This window comes from Ammospiza nelsoni, chromosome 5 (assembly GCF_027579445.1).
Source record: "Ammospiza nelsoni isolate bAmmNel1 chromosome 5, bAmmNel1.pri, whole genome shotgun sequence".
In the NCBI taxonomy this organism is placed as follows: domain Eukaryota; kingdom Metazoa; phylum Chordata; class Aves; order Passeriformes; family Passerellidae; genus Ammospiza; species Ammospiza nelsoni.
In genome coordinates, this window is record NC_080637.1 from 47,818,327 (window position 1) to 47,831,339 (window position 13,013).

At 43.9% G+C, this 13,013-nt stretch overlaps 1 protein-coding gene across 1 annotated transcript in view; it reads right to left on the bottom strand.

Annotated features, from left to right (window-relative positions):
- Positions 1 to 240: 240 nt before the first annotated feature.
- The window catches only part of GRIN2B (glutamate ionotropic receptor NMDA type subunit 2B), a 143,989-nt gene continuing 131,216 nt past the window's right edge, over positions 241 to 13,013 (bottom strand). Inside the window, exons 5-6 of the mRNA XM_059472091.1 lie at positions 12,370 to 12,484; positions 241 to 390 (exon numbers count right to left, since the gene is read on the bottom strand). Coding sequence (XP_059328074.1) covers positions 352 to 390; positions 12,370 to 12,484 — 154 coding nt within the window. The 3' untranslated portion in view covers positions 241 to 351. The remainder of the gene's footprint in view (positions 391 to 12,369; positions 12,485 to 13,013) is intronic.

Consider the following 13,013-nt stretch of genomic DNA (forward strand, 5'->3'; position numbering starts at 1 on the left):
AACCAGGCAAAGGTCCAGTGAGACACAGGTGAGCCAGAGAAAATAGGTTTTAACTAAAGTTCAAGTAACATTGCACAATAAACCCTGGGAATTCTTCAGTGTGTTTATTTGAGATAGGGGACTTCTTAATGGAGGAAGTTCCTAGTGCCAATTTCACTAGACTGTACTCTTTTAATCCTTATTTATTTATAAGACTGTGTCTCCATTAGTCCCAGGCTGGAGCAAGGTGTCTGAGCAATGAGCAGGAAAATTTATACACACACAGAACTTATTCTGGATCCAAACAGGAGACAGAGCATGGAGAGGACAAACATTCAAACAGACACAGGGAGTTCTCCATAGGTCTGTTCCTCAGCCTTTCCAAAAACTGAGACCTCGAACAGCAGTAACCTGTAAGAAAAGGAACAGGGCATGAAGCTGGTGGAAACTACAAATGCAGGCTGATCCATACACACAGGACAAGCTCTAGGAAAGCAGCTGTCCACAGGTAGCCCCTGTCAAAGGCAAAAAAAGCTACAGAAATGAGATGCTGCCATAATCCCAGCAGTCTTTACAAAGCAAACATAATTTAATGCAGCAATACAAAGAACTCTGGCCTCGGTGAAAATGAGCACACATCTAAGAAGAAAAGCAAATAGTTCCCACTTCTAAAAAAGAACAAAAGTAAAGCACTCGCTGAAAGAAGTGACCTGAGCAATCTGAATTCTTAAAAGACCCAGATGATGCTTAGAGCAAACAGTTAACTCAGTGTGCTGATCTCCAGCAGCAGACTGCAAAATGGACTTTCTGTTACTTCCAGATCTCCCAGCTTGGATGGTGAGACTGTTGCACGACACTGTTTAGACTGGAAAACTTGCAGCATGTCTCTGCTGTCCAGTGCTGCACCCAATACAAGTTGATTTCCCAGCAAAGACTATTTCCTCTAAAGAAACACATGATTAAATAAACCAGGATGGATCTGAAGGGAGAACAATAAGATGTTCAATGCCTGTTAGCATTTACATTTCACTCTGCAGTTTCTCCAGTCACATAAGTGCCCACACTTCATGCTTCACCACTGACTAAAATGGCGCTCTGATGAAGCTGTGCAAAAAAAGATTTTTCAAAGCAAGATACAAACAATTGAAAAAAATTAAAAATTAAAGATATTACTTTGATCTAAACCCAGGTACTTCTTCCATCTAAACCCAGGCTTGTTTGCTTTTTAGAATTTTCCACTACCCAAACTCAGTCATTCAACACACACAAAAAAATCATGTTCTTTACCAGACATGAATAATAAAAGTGATGAAAATTTGTATTGAAACACAGATCTGCAGAGACACTTCATTTACTCACTAGCAACAAAGTATCAATTTAAAAAATAAAATAAACTGTAAAATCCCAGTCCCAAAGGATAGACCTCTCTCATGAGAGGTCTGAGTCAGGCTGAAATGATTTGAATACAGTTTTCACACTGCCTGTATCTGTCCTCACTGTTTGCCTGACAAGGCTCTGGGCTCTGGGGGAAGGTGCTGCCATTTTCTCCTCCACATCACCTTTGTGAATGGTACCTAAAGGCTTTTGTGAGTCTACAAGAAAACACCAAGATGTCCATTTTCATTTACAGCATTAAAACTTCAAAATAAATTCTCAATATCTGGTCAAAATTAATATTTTCATTGATCCTGAACTATGTTTTTTCACACTCATTTGTTCTTCCAGCCATATTTCTGAGACTTGTACATTATCACCTGGAAAGAGAAGGACACAGGCCTTATCACTCCTCTTATTTAATGATCCATGTCATTTTCCCCACAGACAGACTTTGTGGACAAAGTTGGCCAGAATCTAACTTAAAATTCCTCGCCTTCTTCTGTTTGAGACTCCTGTTCCTTACCTTACATGGTTGCACCGCGCTATTTTGCATCATTAAACAGCCTAACCCCATTCCACCACACGAGCAGCTGAATGTTACTCATAGTGAAATGTTGTCTCTATGTTAATTTTGCAAAGTGCTTGGGATCCTTCTCGAAGGAAGGAACAATAGAAATGCAAGTCATTATCGTGTATGGGAACTGAGGAAATAAACCTAAGGGGAACAAGCACCAGAAGCTGCAACACAAAATGCAGACCAATCTGAAAGCTTAAAGGGGAACAAGAAAACGGCTGTCAAAAAGCCTCTCAGGCTTGGCATGGTGGGAGACATTGCAGCATGCAGCTAGCCCAGCAGAAGGAAATTAAATAAGACTGTCAAACTGCTGACTTAGCAGAAGACAGCACAACTCCCAGCGCATTTTAGAATTAAACCCAGGTCAGTAAATGCCAGGTCCTTTCACAAGGAAGGAAGGCCAAAGGGTGGTGACAGAAACTCAGACACCACTGCAAGGCAAGGCAAGAGTCAGAGCCGGGTTCTAACATTACCAAAGGCAGTCTGAAAAAAATTACAGACTCGGGGAAAACACAGTTCAGGCACAGGGAAAACAAAGGATGCTGAACATATTGTATGTTCAAATCAATGACACTGAGCGCATGCCAGAGCTCATGAGCAGCGCGAGTAACTCAAGCACAGAGTAGTTCCAGGGATAACCACAGCTTTAATGCTGAAAAACCTTTGAAAAACAGCAGAGAAGTTTACACATAACAGTGCGGAGAAGACCACAAGGGAACAGACCGTCCTGGTCTAGTAAAAAACACCGTCAAGACGCAGTTCAGCATCAAGCCAAGTCAAGCACATACAACCAGGGTTCAAACACAAAACAAGGAGCATGCGAGAACCAGCACGGGAACACTGAACCAACACCAGAGGAGAGAAGCAAACCAAGCCACAGACACAACAAACAAGCTATTTCTTACTGAAAAATGTCGGAACCATTTCATATTAGGAAAACTTTATTTCAAATTGATTCAGAAGCAAATGTGGCCAGACTTTTACTGCAGGAAAATCAAACTGCCAAAAATCTTACCAAAACAAATAGAGAAGCGGAGGAAGAGGAAGAGAAAGAAAAAGGCAAAAGAAAGAAAAACATAGGGTCCTCTGAATATGCAGCACTTCCCTTCTCTCAAGCCCCATGGAAGGAAAACAGAGCCTCCAGTTAATAACATTCAGATAATGTAAAAATAGAAAAAGCAAAGGATTCACAGGCCAAGCAAAGATGTCGTTGACATGAGACAGTTTCAAGCAAATGCAACTGAACAGATGAAAACACACCCTTAGGCACTAGGGGCACGTTCACTCACTGTGAGTCTTCTTCAGCTGCAGCTCTGCTAGTTCTTTCTCCAGACTCAGTTTGGTTGGCTGCTAGCTTTCTGTGCCCTCACCTCTTCATGCATTTCAAATCTTAAAGCTGCCTAAACTGCCATGCTTTCTTCAGCTGCCTTTTCATGGCACGGGAAAAGGCAGCTGAAGAAAGCAACAGGAAATAAACTTCCTCTTCCAATGGCACTGTGTGGCTCCTCAGTGCTACAGACTCCCTGAAGTGATTTCCAGTAGATGACTGGGCAGAAAGCAAGGGAAAGTGAAAGTGGCTATGCCGTGCATCTATCCAGGACTGAAGGATACGTGACCTGTTCACATCACTCCTGAGCAGAGTACAGATGAAGTAATTACTTATAAATAGTCACAGAATCACAGAATCTTAGAATATCCTCAGTTGGAAAGGACCTACAACGATCACTGAAGTCCAGCTTCTGGCCCTGGACAGGACCGGGATCCCAAGAATCACACCATATGCCTGAGAGCATTGTCCAAACACATCTTGAACTGTGGCAGCATTGATCACTTCCCTGAGGAGCCTGTTCCATTGGGTGAAGAACCTCTTCCTAATATATAGCTTAAACCTCCCCTGGCATAGCTTCATGCCATTTCCTTGCATCCTGTCACTGGCCACAGTGAAAAGAGATCAGTGTCTGCCTGGCCACTTCCCCTTGTGAGGAGCAGCTGCACTTGATGATCCTTGTGGGTCCCTTCCAACTCCGAATGTTCTGTGATTCTGTGAAGCTGTGAATTCTGTAAGACTGCAGTGAGGTCTCTGCTCAGTCTCCTCTTCCCCAAGCTGAACAAGCCAAGTGACCTCAACCACTTCAGTCAGCTCACTTTTACATGGAATTTGGGGAAAAATCACTCCTGCGTTCTAATTGAAATTAGGGACAATATCGAATCATCATCCATGGTCTGGGTTTTTTGGGGGGGTTTGGGATTTTTTGAGGATGTTATAGACTCATCAGGGATGATGATAGGATGGATCCTTGATACTGTGCTGTGATAGGAATATGTAATTACTGTATCCATACCTGAAAGCTCATCTTCCCATAGCAAATCAGCTATCTCCTGCATTAAGATATGGATATTTACTTTCAACATGCTGAGATGAAACATTCCCACAATCAATGAAATGCTGGGACACAGATACACAGCAGCATCTGATGTGCCATAGAAATCTCCAAGCTGCTGGCAAGCAGGAGGATTTCAACAAGAAGCAATGTGGTTCTGGCACTAGCACATCAGCCCTGTACTGGGAGTTTGTGCTGCATTGCAAGATGTGGCCTTACTAGAGGTTTTTCGGTTCTCTGTAAAGTTAGGATTATCAGATATTAAGATAGACTGGAAAATTTCCAGCAGCATTGGGTATTTTTGAGCTGTTGCACCTTCTCAGCTGCACTCTCCAAGCACCTTTGCTGCTTTTCCCTGTCTGCCCTTTGCACTCTCAATGAGGCTCCCATAAGCCTGCACAAAGCCAGTTATAATTCTCTGCTGCCTATCAAAGCCTTCACAAGAGTTAGGCAGTTGGTGTGTAGAACCTGCTGCCTACCATGCTGACTAATGTTGTCTGATTGTTCCCTTGTACTCCCCCGTTGGTCCATCTGTACCCATCTGCTACCTTTGTCTTGTAATTAAAGTGTAACCACTTTGGGGTAGGAGCCACCTTGTTTGTTAGCATTCACTCAGCTCCCTGCAGAGCAGGGTCCCGGGTCCATAACTGGGTGCTGGGGACAGCAGTGATGATGTGCAAGAGGTGCACATACACTGGCAAAGGGTTACAGCAGCACTTCCCCCTTGGTGGCATGAACAACTCAGCTGAGAGAGAGCTCCAGACAAGAGTTCTCATGCAGAATACAATGGGGGTGAGGGCAGTCTTCTCTTGTGGCTGGATGTTGTCATCACACGTTGTTATTAGTACACCAAGCACAATCCTCCAGGATCCTCTGTCCAAGGAGCTAGGTTGGCAACCCCAGTAAAGGTCAGATGGCTGCTATCACCCTCATCAGCTACACCAGCAGAGAAATGGTAGGAGGCATTCTAACTACAGCCTGAGCTTAATAAAGATCTCCAGATATTCCAATATCTGATTTGCATAAGAGGACAAGGTCTTTCCAAGAAGCTGTCATTGTTTCAATGTAAGAATTCCCTCCAGTAGCAAGGGAGTAGGGTCTGGTGGAGAAGAGCCAGAATATTTTTCTGCAGGCTCATGAATCATACAAATAGACTCCAAAATTCAAGCAAAGTCAGGAACTGCTTCAGCAAGAGGCAAAGAAAGCAGACAGCTCATAATGACATAACACACAGTGGTTAGGAAGAGACACCCAATATGTTCTCTTTGGTCAGAGCTAGACCAGCTTATTATTGCAGCATGCAGTAATCCAGCAAAGACACAGTTTGACCAGCACGTCTGCAAGATTTACATAGAAGGCTTTTTCAGAAAGATTGTTCTGATTATCCTCTGATAAGGAAGGCTTTGTGTGGCACTGGAATCTGTCCTTCTCCTTAGGAGTCAGTGAAAGATTAACATGGCCATAATTAGCCACAAATACATACAGTTAGATCCTGGGCAACTGTAAGAAGTCAGGCCAGATCCTGGCAGTGGATGCAGCATAGGTGCACAAATAAAGTCATCTGGTTGTCTGATTGAATCCGGGTCATAAACAGACCCATCAGATGTGACCTAGATCAGGTATCTAAGGGACACTCACTTGGGAGAGGGATATCCATAAAATATGTATTCTTTGATGCAAGTCTGCTGTCTAATGAGAAGTAAGGCATTCAGCAAATTACGGTCTCTTAGAGACATGTCCAGAAAGAACACTTTAAAAATAAGAGGGGGAAATGCACGTACAGACTCCCATTCTAATTTCAACCATATGTGCTTGAATGCAGAACAGTCCCTCTGCCCTAGGAGAAGCCATATCCTTCTAAAAACTGGTTCTGTGGAAACAGAATCAGTCTCTTACTCTGAGTAGGTTTAAACAAACTTCTATGCCATTTATCCCCAGGGACAATGAGTCATAAATCCCCATGTACACAGTGAAATTAGCAAAACAAGACTGACTGGCAAAAACAATCCAATCTCGTCTCACTGTAAAAGGAGTTGGTGGAATAAAAAATAATTTCCTCCCTGGACACACAGGCGAGAAGCCAGAACTCCACATACACAGCAGAACCTGACCAAAGGCAGTAACTTCTACCCCATGGAGACAAGCATACATTTGCAAGGCTCGCCTAGGCGGGCACCAGACAACATGAGGAAGAAACTGTCTCAAAACATCTAGTTATCTTTCCAAAGGCAGGCGAGGGCCTTCAGAGAAGACTTAGATTTGTACAGCTGAAGTTTTCACCTCAAAACCCTTCATTCTTGTTCCTTCGCTATTTTTAAAGAGCCTTCTTTCAAGAGGCTTTTATTCTCTAAGAAAGTGAAATAAAAAAAAAATCGAAGTCCTTCCTTCTGCTAAGCAATGTAATAGATAGGATAACATGATTCATATTGATTCCTCATGGAGTGGTCAGTACCACATGGACTGTTACTAAAAGCAGAGAATACTGATCGAATTTTCAGTCATCTCCCCTGTTATTTCTGCCACTGGGACATTGAAGCACACAGAGACATGACAGTGAATGTTTCTTTTAATGCACAGTAAGAGATCAGGCCTGAAGGCTGTATCATCATCAAATGCTACAGCCTCTTCAGCATCTCTGTGGCGTTCATCAGCTCCCCAAAGGTGCAGACTTCAGGAGGTGACAAGTGCCTCCGCAAGAACTTTTGTTCACAGACATGCACAATAGCCTTTACATGCCGACTGCCTGCTCGTACAAAAGGTTCGTGGTGGAAGCTTGAAGAAATTATGTCCTCACTGGATCATGCTTGAAGTTTCTGCTGATCAGCTTGTCCATAACCCAGGTTGCCTCTCCTATGAAATAAGCTGCTTTTTGTGAAACACTCTTCAGGTTTGTCTTGCTCATCTAATCACAGAAATATAGACTGGCAGAGAACCACAAGAGATCACTTACTGCATCCACCAGCTCAGAGGCAGGACAAAATAGACTGAGAGCCTGCACTGTTGGATATTTTTCTCTATATACTCCAGCAAATGAACCTCTACCAGCAAATGAGCCTCACCATGTCTCACCATGCCAATAATTAGACAGCTCCCTACAAATCTAACTGAAATCTTTCTGTTTGACAATTTAGCAAGACAACTTTTTCTCTCTCCCTACTGGGGCATGAAAAGCAGGTGACTAGTATGTCCTTTTTTCAGCAATCATTTAGGTGTCCAAAAATGTATCTTGTTCTCTTTCCTCATATTTTTAGATAAGGGAAATCTTCATTTTTCATTTTTCTTTTCTAAATCCTTCTTTCCTTTCTGTATCTCTGTCCCACATCCCAGGGGAACTCTTCCCAGGCATGGATTGGCATAATGGTGCTCTGTCCCAAGCTGAAGACAGGGTCACAGAAGTTCACAAACTCATCTTATGCAGACTGTGATCGAGGTTGAACACATCTCTGGAAAATCCATGTGGCAGAGAGTAATGGCACTATTTTCCACCCTGCTGCATCATTAGGAAGTCCTGGAAGTCTACAGTCACCGAGGCAGTTGAGAGGATGTCACAGCAAATGGCCCCATCCCCAGGGAGCACTAATGTGTGCAATGGTGTAAGGGTACAGGCTAGGAGCAGCCTGCCCATGAATTTGTAATCATGGTCACACCAATGGCTACAGGAAGCAGAACAGAACCTGCTGGAGTTGAAGAGTTCAAAAGTCAAGTGCTGATAATTATAGCACCAGCAGCAGGCAAACATTTTATCTGCTGAATGGGGTGAAGGTTGATAGGGGCAGAGGATTGGTACATGCAGCAAGGAAAATGCATCTTTCAACAGAAGTTTCCCATCTGTCCTCTAAGATGGCTTGTAGTGGCACCCTGACCAAAACCATCACCTGGGGCTTTGCTTGTCCAGACAGGAAGAGGAGTGAATGGGGCATGCTTGGTAAGAGATGGAAGGAGCTTGTGAATCAAAGGGTCTGTGGGGTGGCACAAGAACCTGGTGTCAGGTGCCTCATGGAAAGATGCTCTGAATCCCCAGTGACACACCCAAGAGAAGAGGCTGAGCACAAACTAGCAATAGAAGTGATGCCAAACTCACTAGTAATTAAAGTAGAGAAGGAATCTGAAAGAGGGCCCCAAAGTTCATAACATTTCTGTCACCTCCAGGTTTGCTGGGGGAAAGTGAGGAAGCAGATGGGGAGATCTGGGAGCTAATGGGACAGGACTGTTGGCAGGGAGCTAGTGGGATAGGACTCAGTAGAGAAGGAAGATGTAAGCAAGAGCTGGAGATAGCAGCACTTGCTAGCTCTCACAGAGGGATCATGAACCCAGAATTAAGTCGTCATCATATGTGGGATCACAAGAGAGCAGAAAAAAAAGGCAAATAGTGAAGAAAAATACTGGGTGAAATCTCTTCCCACACAAAATATCAGAACCCACTGACACAAAACTTAGAGCAGTACTGATCCTCTGGCTCACTTTGCAAGACATCTGGCCCCCACTCATCACTGCACTGAGGCATGGTCCTCCATGGGGCAAGAGAGTAGACATCCTTCACCACCTCCATCTGCATACCTGCCCCTCTATGACAAATATAAAAGGGGCATCTAGGCACCCAAAATACACCTAGGCTATCTGGCCAGTGAAGCAAAGAGCTTCACTAACCTGCTGATGAACAGGTAGTGTGGAAAGGCATGCAGCGTTCTGCCCCCAAGGAGCAGAGTACAGAGAAGTGAATGAAATTCAGCACATTTGCTTACCATGATGAACCATTACTCATGGTTAAGACAAGCAGGAGAGCCCAAGTTACTGCCCCCTTGCAGAAAGTGGGTTTTCTCCTTGCTCTTTCATGACTGTCAGCCCTACAAGGCTTCAGTTTCTATGAAGCACTCATGAGGAGATTTATCATCATCATCATCATCATCATCATCATCATCATAGTCTGGGGGCAGCTGCAGCTCCTCTGGAAAATTAATTCCTGTTCTGAAATAACTGGTGAGGTTGTGAAGATATTTATTGGGAAAAAAAATCAAAATTGCAAAAGATTTCACAGACCCTGAAATCCTGAAACAGTTCAGTCACTGTCTGGATCTTTGCTGCTCAGAAAATGGAAGACTTCACACCTATTTTAAAACACATCTTTTTATATATACTCCATGAGACATACCCTCAAAATCCATTTGCCATCTTTCAAGAATCAAATATGCCAAGCTGTACAGAGCTGCAAGCTGTGTTACTAAATCCAGAGGAGACTAACAGAAATTATCAGAAGACTAGGAAACATGACCTACCAAGAGGGACCGAACAAATTCTTGTTTAACCTACACCAGAGGTGACTGGGAGACAACATGATAGAAGACTTCAAACCCACATGGGGACAATAAGAAGTGGTAGAGAATAAACAATTCCCTATGTCCATTAGGCAGACACGAAGTATTCATGGGCTTAAATTACAGCCAGGGAAATCTAGGTTAGACATTAGGAAAACTTAGCAGGGTAAGGAGAAAGAAGTCATAGAAGAGATTGACTTGGGATTTCATGGGATCTGCAGCATTGAAGGTCTCTCAGAACAGGTGAGACAAGCATCTGTCAGGAATAATTTCAGTCTAGTTAAACCCTCTCTTGGGGCACAGGGAGGGACTAGTTGACCTCTTGATGTTCCTTCCAGGCACAGCATCTGATTATAGATAAGTGTGTAGTTAAAGACTGAGCTACAGTGAATGCAACTGGACCAAATCAGTGTTTCCCACTCAGCCTCTCATCTCATGTCTCCTACTGCCTGTTTGCCGAAAAGTTCCCAGGATGAAGCACCTTGCTCTTTACATAAAATTAGTGAGAATTTGGGTAATGTTCCAAAGCACTATAAAGGTATTGGAATTATGGGCTAAAAATATATTAATAATTTCTTGTATTGTGGCATTGCCTGGAAGCTGCTGTTAAGGGCCAACAGTTTGTGTTGCTTGACTCTTTGCAAACATGAAACAGAACTATGATCATTGTCGCAAAGATCTCTGCTTCACATTTTTATTTTTATGTTTGAATTTCTGCTGAATGGAAAAAAAAATTAAGAAAAAGAGCATGAGGTTCCAGGCATGAAAGGTTGTACCTGTGATCAGAACATGCTGGAGATTACTTCAGTGTCTTCCAGAAAGAGCCTGCCAGCACAAAATTCGACCAGTTCAGAGTTTGATTATAATAATCTGATCCTCCCTGAGGAAGACATCCATTTCAAGATAAAACATTTGTGCCCAGGAAGCACTATGTGTTTTTCTTACCACTAATACCACAGCTCATCATAGCCTCATTTCAGTCCAGCCCCAGCTCCTATGAAGTTAAGGACTGTTTTGGTTTAATGGATGCCAAGTAGTCCTCACAGAGAGCAGGGCTCAAGAAGGTCACAGATCTAACCCAAACACTCTTGATAACCCTTCTACTAATTGTCTGGTTCAACTGAGAGACCACAAATTCACTCCCAGAGAGTGAACAACCCTTCTTACCACTGACAGAAGCCACCAAGCCTTCACTGAGGGTGTGACATGGGAAGCATGTGACAGGCAAGATAAAAACAGGACTGTATTTAGCTGTGCCTCCCCAGAGACTGCAAAGCATTCCAGCAACAGATTCCCACAGCCAGGCCTGCTAATAACCCCTAGGAGGATTCAAGCTGCTGCTGCTTCATTTTCCTTCTCTGATGATGGAATTTTCCCCCATGAGAACAAATGTGGTGCCAGCTAGGAACAAATCCTCCTGGACTTTTGCTGGTAAGCTTAAATGAAGTTGAGTGACAGACCAAGCCTGATGTGAGCTCTACAGCCTGAGCTTTGCATGTGCACACCCTGTGCAGTATCTGGACAGCCTGCATTCAGCTATGGCCAAGAGCTGCCCACACATGCTATGCCATGCCCTTTGTTTCCTCACACTCATGGCCCACTGAGACCTCTTCTGTCTGTCCCAGAACACACACCCTCCTCTGGTCTGAACAGTGCCAAGACCATGAGGTAGACAGGTCATCCTGGAAACCAGGCACAAGCTGAGGGCTTTCACCTTCTTGGCAAATTCCTGCAAGTACTGGGAGACCCTAGTGACTGCCAGGCACCAATGTCATTGCTCTTCTGTCTCATTCACTTAGCACTTCTCTTGACAGCTCCCATTTCATTCTCATTTCCCCATTAATTTCTTCCTCACTTTCACCAAGTAAGTCACTTGCAAGTCCATACAAAGAACAAGCAGGCAAGGAGAAAAAGTTTTTTGTGCACAGTGGGACAAAGGGGCATTTTTCTAAGCCATACACATGATTATATACAGACCTGCTTCATATCTATCGACCATTCTGATGAATTCTCCTTCCTTTGCTCTTTTCTCACACCCAAAACTTTTTTTATATCTCATTTTCTTAGCCCTTAAACTACCCCCTCTGCTTCAACAGAAACCCTTTGGGAATACTTGTTCAGAACCTGGACCACTGACATTTACGTGGGAGGTGAAATGAACCAAAACTTCCCACTAACTCAGAAATTCACACCATTTCTAAAATGGTTCTTTGGGTTACATGCAAATTATTCCCAAATATGCAAATCTGGATCTTTGAACAACTCAATATGATCTCACGTTCACCATCCCACTTAATGCACCATCCCATTGCAAGGGACACTGGCCAGATACATCGAGCACAGTTAATACTGGCACAAATTACTAAGTGTGGCTGTAGCTCAATCACAGTCACTTAATGTACAGAACTTCACTGCCACCAAACCATACAGAGAAATATTTTCTGTCTCAGCCATTGAAACTCATGGCACAGAGGAGGTATCTTCTCTGAAAGGCTGGAAAACCTACGTTCAGAGATTACAGAAAGGAAGCTGATGAATTTTTTATGCATGCTAATGGAAGACTGTAATGGCATCCTGCATGGAGAAGACAGCAGCCTGGGCAGTGGAGATACCAGTGGTCCAGGATACAAGAAGCAGATTGCCAGCCCTTGACAAGAAGTACAGAAAGGTGGGGAGGATTATTTGCCTGGAGCCTTCCCCCTTCTTCTTCCCTGACACAGATGGAGAATAATCAAACATATCCTACCCTCTCCCACTTCCTCTCCTTGGTCAAAAGGATGATGACCAGCTTGGGATGCATCTGGTATCCATCCTCACTGAACGACAAATTCCTGCCTTCAAAGGTGACATTGATCAGGTACCTGTGGGAGAGAGAAGAGAGAAAGGAGAACATTAGCGCTTGGAAACCAAACCCAAAACGAGACCCTGCCTCCCCTCTTCAGCTCACATCAGGAGGGTAGAAGCCCAGTGCAAAACAATGGAAAACCTTAGAGGAAGGGAGTTAGAAAAACAGGACAATTAGTCCAGAAATCGGGACAATCAGGTAAGGCAGGGAAATTGGCCCCATTTTGTGACTGGGATAGGGAACTGATGTACTGCGTTGGCTCTCAATGAATTCCTAAAAACATGTCTAAAAGTCACACACACATGTATGCCCACAGTCCCTGGTTTTCCCTTGCCTCAAAGGGCAGAGGGATCCTTAGCAGTCAGCTGTGCAAACACACTGCACAGCCTACACTTCACTCACTCTCCAAAGGGGATTTTGCATGCCACTTGAAGACAGTGATGGGCAACAGGTGAAGCGGTGGGGACAGCCTCCCCCCAGCCCAAATACTGAGGCAATGACTCGGGAAGCAGTGGAGACCAGAGCAAGGAGCAGCACACCTGCAA